This window comes from Gorilla gorilla, chromosome 10 (genome assembly GCF_029281585.2).
Source record: "Gorilla gorilla gorilla isolate KB3781 chromosome 10, NHGRI_mGorGor1-v2.1_pri, whole genome shotgun sequence".
In the NCBI taxonomy this organism is placed as follows: Eukaryota; Metazoa; Chordata; class Mammalia; order Primates; family Hominidae; genus Gorilla; species Gorilla gorilla.
This window is the reverse complement of record NC_073234.2, coordinates 61,622,523-61,645,101: the sequence shown is the minus strand read 5'-3', so window position 1 is coordinate 61,645,101 and position 22,579 is coordinate 61,622,523. Positions and strand designations below refer to the sequence as shown.

Below are 22,579 nucleotides of genomic sequence, written 5' to 3'. Positions count from 1 at the left end.
GATCAAAAATTCAACTTTTGAAGCTCTTAGTAAATTATAATTATTGAATATAAGGCTTTTAAAATTTAATTTTGCACAAGATTTAATTTTGAAAATATATTTTTGATATTCAGATATATTGGAATATTGTGACTAGTACAAAGGTTTTGATGGAGTGCCTACTTTTAATTGTTTTTTTTTTTTGTAGAAGAACAGAATGCAATTGAAGGAGCCTACAGTTTTGTAGCATCTAAATTTAGATAAATATTTAAAAGAATCAAATATTGCTGCTTATTTGTCAAGTTTTATCTTGTAAAAAATAAGGTATAAATGGAATGACAAAGAGTACTTGTGAAAATATTTGGGCTAAATACTTATATACAAACAAAAATTGGATAGTATCTTCCATTTGGCAAAATTTGTTCTGAGCTTACCAGGTACTTCATTATCTGTAGAGAAAGTATTTTCTCAGTTAATGTGAATTATGCAGAGTGTTGATTAAAAGTTCAACAGTTTTAAATTTGTTAACGAAATGCAGTTTTAAACATTGCAGGCAATTTTATGAAGAGAATTTAAATATAAGGAATCAATACTGAAAAACTGCTTTCTTCTGAAAACTATGAGTAACACATTGTTAGAGACATATGCAGTTTAAGTAATTGATGCTAGCACATGTATACAATAAATATTTCTGCTTATACTTTTTGTTTAACCTTCTGATAACTGATATAAAGAACTGTTTTTGCTTTAATGTTCCCATATTTACATATATATGTGTAAATATGTGTGTATATATATATAATGTTAACTTGAGAAATAAGTTTATTTATTTTTATTTTTTATTTTTTGGGATGGAATCTCTCTCTGTTGCCCAGGCTGGAGTGCACTGGTGCCATCTCGGCTCACTGCAACCTCCAACTCCCAGGTTCAAGTGATTCTCCTGCCTCAGCCTTCCGAGTAGCTGGGATTACAGGCACCCGACCACCACGCCTGGCTAATTTTTGTATTTTTAGTGGAGACAGGGTTTCACCATATTGGCCAGGCTGGTCTTGAACTCCTGACCTCAGGTGATCCTCCCACCTCGGCCTCCCAAAGTGCTGGGATTATAGGCATGAGCCACTGCACCCAGCCAGAAATAAGTTTATTTTTGAAAATAGTTTTTGTATAAAATATTTTAGAGATTGACAACATAGTAAAACCAATATTTTTGTCCACAAATAACATTTTAAATGTGTATATATTTATATACACATATATGTATATATGTATGTATGCATGCATGTATATATACACTCACATTTGTACATACGTATACAGTCACATGTTGCTTAGTGGCAGGGTTACATTCTGAGAAATATACCATTAGACAATTTTGTTGTTGTGTAAACATCATAGACTGTGCTTACAGAAACCTAGGGGGTCTAGTCTACTACACACCTATGCTATATGGTATAGTCTTTTGCTTCTAAGCTACAAACCTATACAGCATGTTATTGTACTGAATATTGTAGGTAATTATAACACAATAGTAAGTATTTATGTATCTAAACATATCTTAATATAGAAAAGATGCAGTAAAAATACCGTATAAAAGATAAAAAATGGTACATCTATATAGGGTACTTACCATGAATGGAGCCTGCAGTACTGAAGTTGACCTGGGTGAGTCAGTGAGTGAATGGTGAGTGAATGTGAAGCATTAGGACATTACTGTATACTACTGTAGACTTTATAAACACTATACACTTAGGCTACACTAAATTTATTTTTAAAGATGTTTTTCTTTCTTTAGTAATAAATTAACCTTAAGCTACTGGAACATTTTTTACTTTATAAACTTTCTTTTAAATTTTATTATTATTATACTTTAAATTTTAGGGTACATGTACACAACGTGCAGGTTTGTTACAAATTCTTTTTAACCTTTTGACTGTTTCATAATAACACTTTGCTTAAAACACATTGAACAGCTGTACAAGACTATATCCTTAGTCTAAGTTTTTTCTATTTTTAATTTATTAAAATTTTTCAAACTTTTTTATTAAAAATGAAAACACAAATACACATATTAATCTAGGCTCACATGGTTAGGGACCATCAATCTCATTGTCTTCACCTCTACATCTTGTTCCACAGGAAGGTCTTCAGGGCAATAACATGCATGGAGCTACCATCTCCTATGATAACAATGCCTTCTTCTGGAACACCTTCTGAAGGGCCTGCCTGAGGCTGTTCTACAATTAACTATTTTTTTTAATAAGCAGAAGGACTATGTGCTAAAATAAGTATAGTAATAATAAATAAACCAGTAACACAGTCTTTTATCATCATTATCAAGTATTATGGGCTATAGATAATTGTATATGCTATACTTTTATACCACTTACAGTGCAGTAGGTTAATTTATACCAGGATCACCACAACATGTTAGTAATGTTTGCTACCATGTTACGACAACTAGGCAATCACTAGATGATAGGAAGGTTTCAGCATCGTTATACTGTTATGGGACCACTGTTGTATAAGTGGTCTGTCCTTGACGGAACCATCGTTACACAGTGTGTGATTTTTTTACTCCTTGAAACTTAACTGTAAGCGTTATATAGTCTCAGTTCATTATCTACCCTTTTTCTTCTTGTCAGCAGTTACATTTTAAAAGATTTATATTAAAAAGTTTGTTTTTTTGGTTCCATTTGAACTTTAAAGTAGTTTTTTCCAATTCTGTGAAGAAAGTCGGTGGTAGCTTGAGGGGGATAGCATTGAATGTATAAATTACTTTGGGCAGTATGACCATTTTCACATTATTGATTCTTCCTATCCAGGAGCTTGGAATGTTCTTCCATTTGTTTGTGTCCTCTTTTATTTCGTTGAGCAGTGGTTTGTAGTTCTACTTGAAGAGGTCCTTCACATCTCTTGTAAGTTGGATTCCTAGGTATTTTATTCTCTTTTTAATAATTGTGAATGGGAGTTCACTCATCATTTGGCTCTCTGTTTGTCTATTATTGGTGTATAGGAATGCCTGTGATTTTTGCACATTGATTTTGTATCCTGAGACTTTGCTGAAGTTGCTTATCAGCTTAAGGAGATTTTGGGCTGAGACGATTGGGTTTTCAGCTGGAGGCATCACGCTGCCTGACCTCAAACTATACTACAAGGCTACAGTAACCAAAACAGCATAGTACTGGTACCAAAACAGATATATAGACCAATGGAACAGAACAGAGGCCTCAGAAATAACACCACACACATCTACAACCATCTGATCTTTGACAAACCTGAGAAAAACAAGCAATGGGGAAAGGATTCCCTATTTAATAAATGGTGCTGGGAAAACTGGCTAGCCATATGTATGTAGAAAGCTGAAACTGGATCCCTTCCTTACACTGTATACTAAAATTAACTCAAGGTGGATTAAAGAATTAAATGTAAGACCTAACATCATAAAAACTCTAGAAGAACCTAGGCAATACCATTCAGGACATAGGCATGGGCAAAGACTTCATGACTAAAACACCAAAAGCAATGGCAACAAAAGCCAAAATAGACAAATGGGATCTAATTAAACTAAAGAGCTTCTGCACAGCAAAAGAAACTACCATCAGAGTGAACAGGCAACCTACAGAATGGGAGAAAATTTTTGCTATCTACCCATCAGACAAAGGGCTAATATCCAGAATCTACAAAGAACTTAAACAAATTTACAAGAAAAAAAAAACAACCCCATCAAAAAGTGGGCAAAGGATATGAACAGACACTTCTAAAAGAAGACATTTATGCACCCAACAGACACAACAGACATATGCAAAAATGCTTATCATTACTGGTCATCAGAGAAATGCAAATCAAAACCACAATGAGATACCATCTCATGCCAGTTAGAATGGTGATCATTAAAAAGTCAGGAGACAACAGAGGCTGGGGAGGATGTGGAGAAATAGGAACACTTTTACACTGTTGGTGGGAGTGTAAATTAGTTCAACCATTGTGGAAGACAGTGTGGCGATTCCTCAAGGATCTAGAACTAGAAATACCATTTGACCCAGCAATCCCATTACTGGGCATATACCCAAAGGATTATAAATCATTCTATGATAAAGACACATGCACACGTATGTTTATTGTGGCACTATTCACAACAGCAAAGACTTGGAACCAACCCAAATGTCCATCAATGATAGACTGAATTAAGAAAATGTGGCACATATACACCATGGAATACTATGCAGCCATAGAAAAGGATGAATTTATGTCCTTTGCGGGGACCTGGATGAAGCTGGAAACCATCATTCTCAGCAAACTGTCACAAGGACAGAAAACCAAACACCACATGTTCTCATTCATAGGTGGGAGTTGAACAATGAGAACACATGGACACAGGATAGGGAACATCACACACTGGGGTCTGTTGGTGGGTGGGGGGCTGGGGGAGGGATAGCATTAGGAGAAATACCTAATGTAAATGATGAGTTGATGGGTGCAGCAAACCAACATGGCACGTGTATAGCTACGTAACAAACCTGCATGTTGTGCATATGTACCCTAGAACTTAAAGTATTAAAAAAAAGAGTTTGTTTTAGGGATGTAGAGGTTTTATGGTATTTATAATATTGCTTATTAAAATTCAAATCCATGTCTAGCTACCTGTAAGACTATCAGGAATGTTTGTGTGGAAATCTTACGAAGTTTGTAGCTATAAAATTAGTTGCCAAATTGCATCTAAAAACCAGTTTAGTTATTTTGATGAAAATATGTTAAATGTTTCAAGACTATTTGTAAATTTTAGAGATAGTACTAATGGAACTATGAGTATATTCAGTTTTTTTCTTCTTGAACTAGTGATAATGCAAATAGCTTGAAATATACTTCTGTATTGGAGTGTCATTTGCATTCTGAAATATCTTCCACTGTGTGACTCAGGAAATGGCTGTTCGTGTTTATGATTACAGCTTGTAGCTGTGGAACAGTGTTTTCTGTGTGAAAATACTGTAAGAATTCAGTCTCCGAGAACTTATTTTAATTAGGCTCTGTATTCTAAATATTAGATGAATTTTTGCTTTATTGGTTTAACGTTTTTTTCCTTAATACCTTTTTTTTGGTAATTCATACTTATGTGAAAACTTTTTCTTTTGCATTATAAGGGAAGTTACTTAAAAGCCATAACATTCTAACATATATCATTACTATTCCTAACACATCAGGTCGACCTGCTTTAGTTTTGTGGAAAGCCAATGTAAGTACTTTTTCTAGGCTAGTTACTGTCTTGAATGTTAATAAGTCTACCAGCTAACAATGTTAGATTTTCATGTTTTAGGTTAATATTAATTTCAGTGTCACGAAACCATAAAATACTGTTTTTCATTTGCTAATTATTGGGCTATTAATTTTCTTTAAATTTCCCACTTTTCATCAAATTTAAGATATTATTATAAGAGCTTAACAGTCTGGAGCAGTTTCTTTTGCATGACACAATGCCCCTAAGAAAACAAACTGATCAAGAAACTAAAAAGCAAAATAAAACAAAAGAAGCAAAAAAGAACAAGTTAATACTGACAGTATATGGTGTTTATATGACACTCATAGTTTTTAATTCCTAATACAGTTTCAATATCTCTTGCATACTCCATGTAAAATGCACATGTTAGTGTTTTTTTAAACATTTCTTTGGTAACTTTATTGCATTTGTGTCTTTTTAATTTTTTTAAAAAAGAAAGTATTTCCTTAGCATTTTCCTTTAAACCTTTCCTTACTAGAAGTAATAGCAAGGAGCAGAAATGCCCTGATGCGTTTCTGTAATTAGCATGGTTGTTTTTCCCTCTCCCTCTACTCCTTTTTTTCTCCTTTCTCTCCTTTCTCTTCCCTTCTCCCTCCCTTCTCTCCTTTAATCCCTTTATACTTTTTTGTTTTTAATTTTTTTCTTTCTTAGCAAAGAATAATGTAACAAATATTTATATTACTACTATCTAGAATAGATAACTTGTGGAGGATTCTATGAAGAGGTTATGAGCTACCAATTTTCTTTTAAGTACAAAATGATTTTGAATCAATACCTATTATAATGACAAGTAATATTGTTCATTCAAACTTTCATTGAAAGAGATGATTGTACATATTTCTTTAAAAATTCATTTTCCAGAATAACGTAGTAATTACTGTTTAAAAAAGATGAACCTCATTCCCACTTTCTGGCTCACTCCCAATCCTCTAGTAATTTAAATTTCAAGACAAAAATTAGAGAAACACATATTTTAGTTTGGTTGAGTGTTATAGTACATAAGTCGAAGAATGTAAAACAACGTTGAAAGCTAAGTAGGGGCATGCTATGGAAGTCATATCCCTAAATGATAATTAGAGCTGTGTTTTAAAGCAATTACTTATGTAGTAAAATATATTGGAGAACATTTGCATAAAATCAGAGACCATTTACAATGTAATTATGACAGTTGACTACATACATAATACTGCAGTAGTCAGTGTGGAATGCTTTTAGCAATGACTACTAGGGATTCATTGGCAAGTCCTTTTAATTATAACTTATTTTTGTCATATATAAAGTTCCGGTTAGTTTCCCCTACTACTTAGGGAATGTAGTCTGTTATTACTGTTGTCTTATTTTTATATTAGCCTAAGCAAACCACAAGAAGCAACTATTAAGGAGTACATATATCCTGACATAGCCAAATAAAAATGACCTTTGGATCATTACCTATTTTCACTTTATTGTAGCAGTGTAGTAGACATTTGTGTTCTTTGGCATACCAGTATCTGAGGCCCCTGTTTATGTGTTGTATATCTGTCTACCACCTTAGGAGTTTTGGTGTTAGGTACAGGCCGCCTTCCTCTATAGAAACTGAAAAAACAAACAAACAACAACAACAAAAAACAAATAAACAAGCCTGGAGACTTGTTTCCCAGTCTGTTTTGCAGCTAGTGATACATGATCTAAGCTCAATTTTGGTGTTCTTGCCTTGTACATTGAATCAGGAGTTAGTGACCCAAGAAAATAGGGACTGCAGTGCATCTGTTTTTGTAGTAGGCAGTTGCAGGAGCTGCAGCAGGATTGAATTTTCAGGGACAGAGATGCCAGGGGAAGTGCTGTCCAGGAGTGGAAATGGTACAGTCAGCAGTATCCAGTATTCACCAGTGCCAGCAGTGGTATCCTTATGAGAATAATTGTTGCATGATTTTGGCCATATTCCCAAAACTGCCTAGACTTCCTTGTTCTTGCCATTTGACAAGCGTGCCTTCTCAGCAGGTCTGTTTGGCTATCCATTTTTCTTTTAATAAATTTATTTTCTGTTTGAATCAGCCAAATATACTTTCTATTGCTTATAAGAATTCTGACTGATGCACTCTTCTTCTTTACTGCAAATAATTGAGAGTGACTATATTCGGGACAATATTTAGTTTATGTGGACATATCATTCTATTAATAACAGTGATAGCCTTAATAATAATCTAAAATGTTCTGTTTAAGAAATGACCTTTGACATATATGTCAGAATCCTTTTTCATTTTCACTGCAGTCTAGTGATTGCTAGGCTGATGTAGATATTGGTCTTAAATACCTAATCAATTTTTTTCTTAGGCACATAGGGATGGGCATTAAGTAGTATGTAGAATTTGGTGATAGCCATGAATGTCCTGGATAAGAGAAAATCAGCCTGGAATAAAATCACACAATGCATACATATATGAAGACTATATTTACTTTGATTTCTTAATTTTACTGAGCTCTATAACGTGGAAACTGCTTATACAATAAACATTTATTTTTGTTATCTCTTTTTAGTCTGGATTGTGTAATATTGCCAGCTCTGTTATACTTTTTATATTTCTGAACTTTGAAAAGTCACTTTACTTTCTGTGCATAAGCTTTGCGAGTTTTAAAATGATGGAGAATAAACTGATTTCTCAGGTCCTCCTTAGTCTTAGCAAATAAGTCGGTAAAATGAAATTTTTTTTCATTTTTCTTTGTAAAGTTTGAATGGCAGCAGTACACTTATGATGCTGCATGCAGCAGAATATATAGGGTTCTTTGTTCAATGAGTTCAAATAGTCAATTAAGACATAGCTAATGAGTCAGCTGGACTCTAGCGAGTCCACCCTGAACGTGCCTGATCTCAGAAACTAAGTAGGGTTGGGCCTGGTTAGTTCTTGCATGGGGGAACAAAGTTAATGGGAAGTATGTTAAAGAACATATTCAATAAGTAGCAAAGTCAGGGGTATTCAGTAATTGTCATTGGTAAAGTTTATCAAAATCACTGGGAAAAATGAACAACTTTGTATATTCTCAGTTGACATACTTGAAAGGCAGTTTTGGCTAAGAACTCCAATATCAGACACCCTGGATTTCAATTTTGCCTCTACCACTTATAAGCAGTGTGATCTTGGGGAAGTTACTTAACCTGTCTTTGCCTTAGTTTCCTCATCAGTAAAGTGGGTACAGAAGCAGAACCTACCTTACAGAGTTGCCATGGAATTAAATGAGCTTATACATGTAAAGTGTCTGAAGTATCTAGAATGGTGGAAGATATATGCTATTTAGTATTAGCAATTATTATTTTGATATTAGTATACAGTTAAGACACAGTGTCATTTTACTTATTCTTACATAAATCTTGAATTTGAGACCATAGTGTTATGCATGTCTAAAAGTTATGTAAATCTGGTAATACTGTCATGAATATTTTATAGTGTTCCACTGTTATTAATAGAACAAATATCTTATAACCATTAAATACTGCACTATCATTGGTCTTCAGTGCTGTATTTGGCCCAAGGATTATAGATACAAAGCATATCCAGAACTACTAGGTGTTTTTTTTTTAAAGAAGATGCTGTTGTCTGAATTTTTGTCTTTCCCCCAAGTTCATATGTTAAAATCCTGACTCCCAAGGTGATGATATTAGGAGGGGATGGCTCTGGAAGGTGATTGGGTCACAGGGGCAGTGTCTTCGTGATTCAGATTCATACCCTTGTGAAAGAGGCTATATAGAGTCAGCTCACCCCTTTTACCAAATAAGGATACAGCAAAAAAATGTCATCTGTAAACCAGAAAGTGGGCACTCACCAGATATCAAATCTGTTGGTGCCTTAATCTTGGACTTCCTAGCCTCTAGAACGGTGAGGAATAAATTTCTCTTCTTGGTAAGCTCCCTGGCTTTATAGTATTTTGTTATAGCAGCCTGAACATATTAAGACATAGATATGAAATTTCAAGTACATATGGCTGATATATTAATGTAACTGATGTTGCTCTAGCAATACACTTCACATTTCCTTAGATCCCAAATAGATTTCAACTTCCTCTCTGTTCTCTGTAGATTTCAGTAGAATGTTGAAATACAAAGAAAAAGAAGAATGTTGACAGAGAATATTGCTATCAGATAAGAATGTTTCAGGGATATATTCTTTCCAATGCATTTTTTTTTGCTTATCTTAGCATTAGAATTCAGATTTATTTTATACTTAATTATTCATCATTGGCATGCAGTATTTTTTATTAGATATTGGATTTCCTAAGAAAATTTTGTGAAACATCATACTATAAATACTTTAAGAATATTTTTATAGTTTCTTTTCAGAAAAAATGCAATGATACTACACTTTTAGATTTTAACTCTAAATCTTCAATTAAGCTAAACTGGCGATTGTCTTAAAGGCCATTTCTTTGATCACTATATATTTTATTCTGCCGCTTTTTTCAGGTCCAGGGTTCTGATCAAGCAGGAAAGAAGAAAGCAAAAGGTAAAGAAAAAGTGTTTTTATTTTTGTCAGCCTTATAAGACTAATGACCTTGAAGTGCTTTTCTACCACTAATACATTCACCTAAGTGAAACTGGAGGCCATCTTCCTTTGGTCTTCTACATCCTTGTTGATAGCTTGAGTAGCCACGTATTTTGCTCAGTCAGAGACTTAAAGATCATTGTTGATTCCTGCTGTCCTTCTAGTTCCAAAATGTATCCCAGATCTGACCACTTCTCACTACCTGAGTATTGGTATTCTAATTTAAATAATCATTTATTACCTAGATAAATGATGTACAGTAATGGTGTCATAACCTGTGTACTACTTCCATTTATTTTGTCTTTATTTTTTATTACACTGATTGCATTCCATAGTAAGGCTAAGCATGTATATACCTTACAACTGAGCAAAGAAACCCTTGTACATGTGCCCTTTTGGATATGTACAAGATTTGTTTGGGTCATTGTTATGCTGAAATAGCAAACAGAGAGAGAGAGATGGAGAAAGAAGACAGGCAAGGGGAAGGAAGGAGAGGGAAAGAGAACTGCCCCAACATCCATTAGCAGTAGAATAGTAGAATGGTTAAACAAATTATGGCATATGCAAGTAATAGCATAGCAGTGCAAATGTATAAGCTACATATAATTAATGCAGATGAATCTCAAATACATAATGTTGAGCAAAAGAAGAAACTCACAGAATATAAGCAGTAAGATTCCTTTATATAAAGTTCTAAAAAAGAAAAAAACCCAATAATGTTAATATGATCAAAGGTAGTAAAATTTCAATAAAAACAACGGAGTGATATTATAAAAGCAGGATAGTGGCAGTCTCTGGATTCTTTTCCTTCCCAGCTATCCCCTTTTATATTGCATCCCATTCATTTGTCGGTCATCTTGCTAAAGTCAACAATGAACTTTATGCTGTTCAATTGAAAGGATATTTGTCAGTCTGATTTATTTTATTACATTGTCATCTCCTACACAAAGCAAATTCTTTCTGTTCTTTCTTTGGTACATTCTCCAGATTTTATTTCTATCTCTCTGGTTGTTCCTTTTTAATGACTGTTTTCAAGTTAAAATTTGATTACTTAGTTTCTGAAAGTTTTCTAGTTCTTTTCAAATTGTTTTCTAGTTGTTTTTACCAAGTGAGACTTGACAAAAAAATTGAGCTTAGTCTTGTCAAGTTAATCAGTTAGTTACATACTTCTGTTCTTTCTTGGAACAGATATTAGAGGCTATCATGATGGCTGGATAATATGGGACAAACTTCTTCAACATGTTTCCTGGAATAAAGGCTTAGTCCCTTTGACAGTCTTTGTATTGTTCTTCCTTATTCCTGGAACCTTATATTCCTACCCTCTTTGGATAGGTCTGACTCATCCATCTATCTTAGAACTCATTTCCAAAGAAGTCTTCCATGTCCTCCTCCCTTCCCTGTACCCACCCTATCCCCAAACAATAATTTCCATACCTTTCCTAGGATTTGATACCATCCCCAGTCACACTCAGTTGCATTTATTTGTGTCATCATCTCCCTCACTATGGTCTTATCCATCACAAAGTACAGTGCCTTTGTACTTTGTACAGATGAACTAACAACTTCTTAATTCCAGGACACAATCAATTACAAGATCTAGCATTGACTGAGTTGTTGTTTCAAGGTGGAAAACTATTTACATCCTGAAGATCCTGTTATTTCATTGCTTAACAATAGTGTGGTCTTTAAAAATACATTTTAGTCTAATTTGGAGTTCCAGATCACTCAAATGAAATATGAACAAATACCTTTTATCTATTATTTATTTTGTAAAACAAGACATTTACTTTTTTGTGTGTGATCATTGGCAAGTCTGTTATAGTTCTTACAAGATTTTTACAAACTTAAAAGTTATAATTAACAATATTCTGAAATGTTAATGTGAAAGAGTCTCAACTCCTTGAAGATAAATATGATATGTAACCTCTTCAAATTATGACCTCTTGCACTAAATATTTTGCCATCTTGGCTTTTTCTCATTTCTGACAATTTCGCATTTATAATTACATTCATAGCATTATATTATGAGTTATTTAATGGAAGAGAAGATGTTTTCACAACCTAGCACATAATAGTTGCTTGATAAATAAATATTAGTTAATTTTTATTTAAATGAATTAATGATGTAACCTGAAAGAAGAAGAATGGCAATAAGAAAGAATAATAACAGTTCAAACAGAAAGAAAATAAAAACTGGATAAAGTGATAATTATGTGCAAGTCTTGTTAAAAAAACAAACATCTAGGAATCATGGAGGGATAACAAATAAACAAAATTGGCTTTGGTTGCAGATTAATTTGCAGATAGCTTTTTTTTTCTTCATTTCTGTTGACTTTTAATGGCACTCAGCTGTGCATATTTTTAAGGTTTTTCTATGTCTGCAGAATAGCATACTTTGTAGAAAAACAAGAACAAGATTTTAGCCTGTCAGAATTGTTCTGTTACCAGATTTTTTTAACTTTCTATATAGAGATAATTTCTAATCTTTTGATTTCAGAGAATAGCTTTATAGCATTCTGTTTTAAAGGTTATGCTTAAGGAAGATCATAAAAGGCTGTGAAATTTAGTCTTTAGGCAAACTGCAAGTTATGATTAATTGTAATGTATCTATAAACATATAAAGATGTCACAAAATATAAAAGTATCAAGTCAATGACAATAACATGATTGCTTTTTTATTATTTATAATTCTGTCTAAAACCGCATATTTGCTGCATTGTTTTTAATTTTTAATTATTTTAGGAATATTTTGAAAAACACAGGTTAAAATCAAAAATGAAATCACTGGGAGTTTTATCTCCTGTCAAAAATTCTGCTGTCAGCTTAGACATTCTTAACCTATATATGGTAAATCAGATATCTTGCAAGAAGAAAATTCCTGGTAAGTCGTTCCAATTGCATTCTGTTTTGAACTTGATGTGATCATAATAATGTTTAGTCTTCTAATTAGTTTGTAATTTTTGAGCTCAAAGCATGTGGAAAATTAATTTTAAAATTTGGTTGCTCTCTTAAATTAGATGCCTAGTTAATATCTGCTTAAAACGTTTTGTTGCTTAATCCAATTTTTATTTTTATTTTGTGTATGTGTTATATAAAATTAATTTATTAGGTGTCACTAAACTTATTATAGTACAGTTGTTACATTATTCTATACAGGCAGGTAGTTACCAAAGTTTAGCTAGAGAGCAGGGAATAAATGTTAATACATGTCAACAAATTAACTATTCTTTACTATTTAAAGGATGTGTATGAAAGGAAGATCTGGAAAGATTTTTGCTTCAATGACTAGTTTCCTATGTCATCACTTGAATTATTTATTACACTTTCCTGGGATGTTAATCATAGAAGTCTAATACTGCAAAATAAAGTCCATTTTGTCATATATTTTGATACTTCAAGCTAAATTAGAGTATATTTTTCCTCTTTTAGAGGAACTTGTGCCTAATATTTAATTTTTAAAACAACTGCTAAAAATGAGAGCATAAAAATAAGAAAATTTATCAGGAAGGGATAGAAATTGATCAGAGTATTGTTAATATTTCCTCATTTCCTTTCTCCGTCATTTTTTTCTCCCTCCACAGATAACAGTTTACACAAGTAAATTTAGTTATACTTTAGAAAGAATAAATACATTGTTCATGGATTTTGAGAATAAAACTTTTTGTTGTAAATCTTTTTGATGTATTTACCTTTATTCCCAGTCATAGGGGAATAAAAATATATTTCCTCATCCATTGCTAGGTTTATGGCTAAACCCTCAATAACAAAAGACAGATTAACAGGATAAAACCATACAGATTTATTTAGTAAGTTTTATGTGACACAAGAGCCTTGATAAGAAATTTAAGATCTTAAGATTGGAAGAAATGGCTAAACTTGTGTATTTTTCTTGCCAGGTTTGATGAAAAAGTGGATAGTCCTCAAGAAGTATGATTGGATTTTTAAAAGAATGATCTAATAGTAATAAACTAAGGGGATCTTAGCAAGGCCTCTTTGTTCAGATTCTTCTTTGTGACCCTGTGTCTTCAGAGATAGGGATATTATTTTCTTCCAAGTATAACCAGAGCACTTCTCGAATGAGGGTTTTATGACCTGCTTCAGGGGAAAGCTGAGAGTAACCTTCCTGCTTCTGCTGTTTTCTTAAATAGCAAGATGACTTATTTTGGGATAATGGCCTGAACTCCTGCACTTTCTTTTCATTTATTTCTTCAGCATATTTTTATTGGGTACCCACTGTAAGTACTCTATTGGGTGCTGAGGATAAAACAGAAAGCAAGCTTTACTAATCAGGACTCATGGCTGCAAATGACAGAAATTCAAAACAGTTATCTTTTTACTCCTTTAACAGGAAGAGTGATGGTGCAGTGGGCCTCAGAGATGACTCGAAACAGGGACTTGAATACTATCGAGATTCTTTTTCACTTCAGTCATTAACTTTATTCTCTCAGACTGTCTTCATCGTTGAGGCTCAAAACATGGCCTTAAGAAACTAATATTACTCACCTTCTCTAGTTTTGCCACCAAGGAAATACTGAGAATTGTTTCTCTGGTCCCACATTTTAAAATTCCACTGTAAGAATATTTCCTTGTGCTACTGGTACCAATCTCACAGTGAAAAAATTTTGCTTATAACTAGCAGAATGGGATACGATTATTGGTTCACCTTTAGTCAGATGGCTACTGCCAAATCAATTATTTTATCCAGAGAGACAAGAGTTTTATTTTGTTTTGTTTTTAAAGACAGGGTTTCACTGTGTTGCCCAAGCTGGTCTTGAACTCTTGGCCTCAAGCAATCCTCCAACTGCAGCCTCCTTAGTAACTGGGATTACAGGCATGAGCCACTGTGCCTGGCTTGAGTCAGAGTTTTATAAGAAGATATAAAATCTACACTATAACTATGTATATAGTTTGGGTGGGTGTATCACAAAAATAGAGTAAGTGAAAGTACTGACCAGAGAAAGGGAAAATATATATAGTACTGTGGGAATATATAACATAGTAACTAATCTAGTCTGGAGATCAGAGAAATCTTGGTGGAAGAAAAATTAGAACTAAATTAATAGGGCAGCTATAATGAGGAATATATAAGATGATGAAGAAAAATATGTTTTAAAGTCTCTGATAGTTGTTTATATTGTAATGATTTATTTTAGCACTGATAGAATGTAAATGTTTTAGTAAAATTTCTTAGATCTATGTTTATGTAATGAACATGATTTATTAAACAGTACTTTTACAATTTTTTATTCTTATTTTAAAATTATAATTATATATTTTTTATTGTAGAAACTGTGAGAAAACCAACCCATGTGAACATGATTAGAGACATAAAAATGCCCCTAAGAAAGCATAATTTAGAACTTCCAATGTCGCCTCACTGTGTACCTTCTAAACTCTGCCTTGATGATACAGAAACCAAGTAGGTTTTAGCTAGGATTTATATTATTAGGTGTTTAAACTGGTTATTAACAACACTTTTACTCACTCGAAAATGTATAAAATACTTACCTTCTACCCCCAGTTTTTGTTTGTTTGGCTGTTAACAGTATTATGCAATGATTAAGACCTTCATCAAATGATCCAGATTTTGTACACTTTGTTTGACTTACCTTATCATAAAAATGTCTATATCTAGTATTAATATAATTTTTATAAAACTTAGTAATATTATGACCCTGTAATGATTTACTTAGGTTTCTATATGTTTTGTGTAGAACAGTGTGAATTTTAAATATAGGAAAGGACAGTCGATTTTATTTCAATTTATATTTTTAACCTAAATTTTTCTTTTCATTAGTGTAAACTATCAAAGACCAAGTAGCAAGGAAGATCTTGGCCCAGTCCAGGTGAGATTTAAAAAAAAATTCTATAAGTTATTTCAGCAATTGTGATATGCCACCTAATGATCTAAATGTCTGAATACTGGAGAAAATTATTTTAAAGAAAATTTTGAGTCTTTAATTCTTTTAAAAGCTTTCCAGGTGAGAAATCTATGCCTTAAGAATATTTTAATTGATTGCTTATGAGAATCTCTTTGGACTGCTGGTAATGTGACTAGGCCTATGTTTGCATAACATTTGATTTTGCTTGTTACTGATGAGCTGCCAAGGACAGTTCACTTAGGGATTCTTACTTTGGGTTCACGTGATTATTGAGCAATTCATCCGTTCAAACATAGTAACCAGATTACTTTATATCAAATTGTGATGTCCAACCCTCACGTGGATCCCAAGATGATTTCTCTTTCAAAGTATAGCAAATAATTTTCTTAGCAAATAAAATTTTAATCAATTAGAAAATGCATAGATTATAATTAAAGCTTGAAACTTTAACATCTAATGTCATATTGTTAGCTATCATTTTTTTCCTTTGAATTGCCAGAGTTAAGCTAGATCAGAAAGATAATGGCAATGATACTAAAATCCCTTAGAAATCTTATCACCTGGATTATGGGTTAATGAAACTCAGATTTCCTGTCTTTAGAAGGTAGCCTACAGGAATGGAGCTGGAGGATGGAGAGAAGCAGCAGTAGGGAAGGCAGAGGGAAAGGTGCTCTTGAGTGTAGCCTTCACTGATAACCACTCTCTTCCTAGTAAGTTCTGTCAATTACTGATGGGTTGCCTTGCCTTAGGACATTTTCTTTTGTAACCCCTGCCCTTTTCACTTATTTTAATTTCACTATTTTGACTTTCCTCTTCTCTAGTTTATATATTTTGGTAATGTAAATGATTTTATCTTCTTTCCTATAGTCACAAGGCATGGACTCATATAGTATGCTTAACCCTCAGTTCAGCAAAATAGAGAACTGCAGTTTCACTCCATCATCTTTTTCAGTGGAGTTACCTTCTAACAGACATATTTCAAAACTAAATTTCACATCTGGAATAGCACCTACTCCTCAGAAACTTGCATATGAAAAAAAGCAGAATGACCAGGTACCTTTGAATCATTAGTTCTTAGCATTTTATATCATTATATTTTCATGAAACTCTTTTTTTCTCTTTTTATAGATTTAAAATATTTACATTTTGAATTGCTATACATATAAACAAATTAGGAGATAAATTAAGGATAATTCCCTTTACATCAAAAACTTAATTCTTTGCACTGTAGAAGATTGTGAATCCCAGAACTGGAGTGTTTTTTTAAAAAAATCTTGGAATGTATCATTCTCTTAGAAAACTATTGATAGTAGAATTGAAAGTAGTTCAGTGTGTTATATAGTAGTTGATGTTTATAACCACTGTAATTGATTAGTTGGTGATGTCATGATGACCCAATATGCATGATATGGAAAGTGTCCTGTGAATAGCAATATACAGTTTCAGAGATGTCGTAGTAGTCTCTTAAAGTGATGGCTTGATTCTTTTTATAATTTGAAAGATGACAAGTTTTTATTTTAAGTTTTTCAATTAACACTATACAAATATATAGAGATGTAGTGCTAAAATGTTGTTCAATCATTGTGTGCTCTAAAGCTAAAAATATAAAATATATAAATATTAAGATTCTAAAATACATCTGTCATAGAGCATACCAGGAAATCTACTAAAAATGAAATTTAATTAAATGTTACTATACTAATGTCTAATGGTAATGAGGAGAATGCTTATACAAACACTATGTCTTGTTAATGGGAATACTTAGTTTTGAATTTATCTTATTTTTAGCATGCAGTGGTTTTATGACATATTTATATATTATTTATAAATCAGTTTATAATTAATTTATAGTTTTAAATTTTAGAAATTATATTATAGCTATATATTATAGCATATCAGTTATATATATGTCATATGATAGTTATATATAATTCCATTTTATTAAAGTTTTTATTAAAGACTTCCCAGATAAGAGAAAATGAAGTATTACATTCCTGTGACCCATGCTAGCCTTGTTATAAAGGCCCAATAATTTTCGAATGATGCAATGAAAGACATTTTCAATTACCCATTCAGTTTATATTTCGTAAGACAAAAACCTATATTCTAGATCAGCTTATAACTCATCCTTGCTCTATTAAATAGTTTAAGGATAGAGGATAAAACATCTGTGTAATCTCTACTTAACTTTCTTGTCTGTACATATTATAGACTGCAGGTTAATGATGAGCTCCAGAGAGGTAAATAATTTTATGCTTAACATGGTAAAAGACTGAAAAGAGATAATGTCCCTTTTCAATCATAGTGTCACATCATGAAATACTAGGGAAGTATTTAATAGTGTACTTGGAGGAATTTCAAAAAAAGTGAAAATAATTAAAATGAAATTATAAAGTACAAAAGAAAATGAGTTGAAAAACAAATTAGAAGAAAAAGTGACTTGGGGTTTCCTGATCCTTAGTTAAGTAGTATTGTCGAATATATAATACTATATTCTCTTCTCTTTTGATTTGTTTCTTATTTTAAGGGATAATGTTTTGCACCTCTGTCACTCTCTCTTAGATGTATTAGTTAGCTGAGACATTAGTATAAGCTCTCTCTGGCTTTAGTCTATTTTTTTTCCCCAAAGACTTTCAGTGTCTCTTTTTGACTCTCCTTTTTTTTTTTTCCTGACAATTCTGTCATTGGTTGTGTTGGACTTCTCATTTCTATGTTTCATGAGTTATAAATCAAATGTATGACAGATATAAATTATTGTTGAATAGATTAGTGTTGGGCCAATATAATAAGTTACATTTATAGGGTACTTTCCACATTAACAAATTGATTATCTTCTTTTCACAATAGTCTTTACACTCTCCCTTTTGAACTGAATAATATTGATATTCAGAAAAATTAAAGTAGCAATCTAAAGTTACTCAGTAAATGGAACAACTGAGACAAGTATAGCTCTTTTATTGGGACAAATTATTGTTTTCTGTCAGAGAAATTTAACTTACAATTATTCAAGATCTTGGTGTCCTGGGTGTTTTTTTGTTTTTTTATTTTTTATTTTTAACTTGGAGAAAATGGTTAGCTTACCATCGTATCAACTCTGTTATTTTAACAATTATTCAGATACTGGTATTGATTTTTTTGTTAGGAAACTATTTATTTTGTTTTCAATAAGTAGTAAAATTACGTTATTTTGGACTATTTTTACAATTTTAAAATATAAATGTAGTTCATTTACATGACATTTTATGGTAAATAATTTCAATTGTATATATGTACATTTACTATTTTGGCAGTTTCTTCAAATTTTTTTTTTCAGCTCAGTACTGTTAACTGTTCTGATTCCTTGCTTTCCAAATTAAATAAAAGTCAAGATGTTCTCAGTCCATCACATAAAACTACACGATTTGGGACATTATTTGAAAGATTAAACAGGTAAGCAAAGATGCTGAAGGAAATAAAGAAGCTGTAGCATTCTGTACTTTCACTTAGAAATTTGATTTTAATGGACACAAATATTTTTAGTTAAAAATATAAACAGTCCTAAGTAATACTTCTAGAAAAAATTTCAAAAAGTAAAATGTATTATTTAATTAAAATAGTGTAAGTAATTATAACATGAACATCTACCTTTCATTTATTTAAGTTTATGTTTTATTTTTTGAAAAGAAGTCTCGCTCTTTCACCCAGGCTGGAGTGCAGTGGCACAATTATCTTAGCTCGCTGCAACCTCTGCCTCCTGAGTTCAAGTGATTCTCGTGCCTTAGCACCCAAGTAGCTGGGATTACAGGTGTGTGCCACGACAGCCAATTGGCTAATTTTTGAATTTTTAGTAGAGATGGGGTTTCACCTTGTTGGCCAGGCTGGTCTCAATCTTCTGGCCTCAAGTGATCTGCCCACCTTAGCCTCCCAGAGTCATTTATTTAGTTTTAAAATTATTTTGGACAGAGGTATTTTGCACATTTTACAATCTCCATGAATTACTGTTTTCTTTTTCTGCAAAAATACTGATTTCTTTTTCACATTTGTGGCAGTTGAATAGAATCCCACTTTCATTTTCTAGATGTCTATATATACAGTACAGTAGTGCCACCTTATCCACAGGGGATATGTTCCAAAACCCCCAGTGGAATCCTGAAATTGCAGACAGTGCCAAACCCTATATATGCTATGTTTTTTTGTTTGCATACATACCTATGGTAAAGTTTAATTTATGTTAGGGACAGTAATAGATTAACAACAATAACTAATAATAGAATAGAACAATTATAACGATATACTGTTAAAAGCTATAAGAATGTGGTCTCTTGGTCTCAAAGTATCTTACTATATATACTGTACTTACCTATTTTTGGACTGCGGTTGACTGTGGGTTATAGACCGACCGTGGAAAGCAGAAACTGCAGAAAATGAAACTGTGGGTAATAGGGAATTCTGTGAATCCTAGTTTGTTGTTTTAAAATCTATTAAGCTTGTAAAACCAGTTTGACCCACTCCTGGTGATGTGATGAGAAACCTTGACTCTGTCATACTATCCTAGTTTCCTTATTTTGGTAAATGGCACCACTATTCACTGAGTTGCTAAAGCTAAAATAAAAGTTGTACTTGATTCCTTCCTTTCCTTCAACTCTCAATGTCCATTTCACCAAAAAAGTTGTCAATTCTGTATTTTAATAAAGTTTAAAATTATCTACTTACATTTCTGTTTGTATGGGTTCCATCCCAGTCTATGACATCATTCTTTCTTGCCTGGAGAGTTGTAATGCCAGGTAACAGTTCTTTTTTGTTCTAAAATACATTTTTTAAAAACAGTTTTATGAAATGACATAAAATAAACTAAACTTGTTTAACTATGATAATGAATTTATGCACTTTGATAAATTTTGACAATGTCAAAGATAATGACACATGAACACATTTATTATCCCCAGTAGTTTATTTGGGTACCTTGGTAATCCCTTCTCCCTATTGCTTCACATCCCTTGTACCTATCCCAAAGCAACCACTGATCTGCTTTGTGTTGCTCTGTATTAGCCCATATTTTCTATAATTTTAAATAAGACATCATATAGTGTGTTCTTTTTTGTTGTTTGACTTCTTTCATTCAGTGTAATTATTTTGAAATTCATCTATGTTGGTTGTTGCCCGTATCTATAGTTCATTCCTTTTTATTGCAGGGTAGTATTTCATTGTATGGACATAGCACGACGTATTCATTTACCTGTTCATGGGCATTTGGTGTTTCCCCCGAGTTTTTGGCTATTCCAAATATACCTGCTGTGACAGTTCATGTATAAGTCTTTGTTTTGACATATACTTCATTTCTCCTGGGTGCAAGTGGAATGACTGGATCATTTGTTAGGTGTATGTTTAAGTTTAAAAAAACTACCGAACTATTTTCCAGTGGTATTTGTATCATTTTATATTCCCATTAACAATGTATGAACATTGCAGTGCATCCTTGCCAACACTTGGTACAGTCAGTCTTTTAAAATTTAACCCATTCTAGTCAGTGTGTAGTAGTATCTCATGTTTTTAATTTGCATTTCCCTAATGACTAATGATTTTGGCATCTTTTCATGTGCATATTAGCCATTTGTGACTCTGGTGAAATGTTTACCCTTTTCATTTTATTACTGGTACCTTTTTGAAGTGCAAAAGGTTTAATTTGATGAAGTCCGACTTATTAATTTTTTCATTTATTGTGCTTATGGTGTCAAAACCAACAAATCTTTGCTTAACCCAAGGTCATGAAGATTTTCTTCTGTTTTATACTTTTAGATCTTACATGTAGGTCTATGATTCATTTTGAGTTAATTTTTATGTGTTGGGTGTGGTAAGGGTCTGAATCCATTATTTACATTTGTGGAAAAGAATATTTTTTCCTTGCTTAATTGCTTTGGCAACTTTGTCAGAAATCAATTGACTGTAAATATAAGGATTTTTTTCTGGAATCTCAGTTCTGTTCTGTTGATTATGTTAGTACCAAACTGTCTTGGTTACTGTAGCTTTATTGTTAGTATGGAAATCAAAGAAGTGTATTAGTCCAACATTTTTTTTTTCAAAAGTGTTTTGGCTCTTCTTAATCCTTTGCATTTCCATATAAATTTTAGCAAATTGCAGCAAAACCAAAAACCAGAAACCAAACCTATTTGGATTTTAAGAGATTATGTTGAATTTATAGATTAATTTTGATAGAATTGCCATCTTAACAATAGTGACTTTGACAGTCCACAAGCATAAAATGTTTTTCCTCTTTCATCTTCTTTAATTTCTTCAATAATGTATTATGGTTTTCAGGATATAAGCCTTGTTCCTTTCTTCCTAGTATTTTATTCTTTTTTATGCTTTTGTAAATGGAATTACTTTCCCAATTTCATTTTTGGATTATTCTTCGGTAGTGTATAGAAATACAATTAATTTTTGTATGTGAATCTTACATCTTTTGACTTTGACAATTTTATTATTCTAGTAATAGTTGAGTAGGGGTTTTTTTAAATCATGTTGGAATACATTGTCCATAGTAAGTATATTTTTACCTCTCTCTTTTCAATCTGGATGTCTTCTTCTTCTTCTTCTTCTTCTTCCTCTTCTTCTTTTCTTCTTCTTCTTCTTCCTCTTCTTCTTCCTCTTCTTTTTTTTTTTCCTGCATTGTGAATGTGATCTTAGCCAAAAGGCCAGGGAGCAATTTTTACTTCCCTTTCTTGCTTAACTTTGCTAACTAGAGCCTCCAGTACAATGCTGAATAGCAGTGGCAAGAGCAGATGTTCTTATTGTTCTGTTTTAGGGAAAAAGCATTCAGTCTTTCACCAGTAAGTATGATGTTAGCTATAGGTGTTTTTGTAAGTGTCCTTTAACAGGTTGTGAAAGTTCTCTTCTGTTTCTAGAGCATTGAGAGTTTTTATCATGAATTTTGTCAAGTGCTCCTTCCATATCTC

The 22,579-nt window shown here is 32.4% G+C and overlaps 1 protein-coding gene across 2 annotated transcripts in view; it reads left to right on the top strand.

Annotated features, from left to right (window-relative positions):
- The window catches only part of REDIC1 (regulator of DNA class I crossover intermediates 1), a 93,880-nt gene that overhangs the window by 5,113 nt on the left and 66,188 nt on the right, over positions 1-22,579 (top strand). Inside the window, exons 2-7 of one of the 2 annotated variants that reach the window (XM_004052958.5) lie at positions 9,687-9,726; positions 12,508-12,646; positions 15,052-15,184; positions 15,563-15,611; positions 16,515-16,700; positions 18,961-19,076. In XM_004052958.5, the coding sequence (XP_004053006.3) occupies positions 9,687-9,726; positions 12,508-12,646; positions 15,052-15,184; positions 15,563-15,611; positions 16,515-16,700; positions 18,961-19,076 (663 nt within the window). The remainder of the gene's footprint in view (positions 1-9,686; positions 9,727-12,507; positions 12,647-15,051; positions 15,185-15,562; positions 15,612-16,514; positions 16,701-18,960; positions 19,077-22,579) is intronic. The other variant, XM_055357457.2, reaches the window with a different exon arrangement.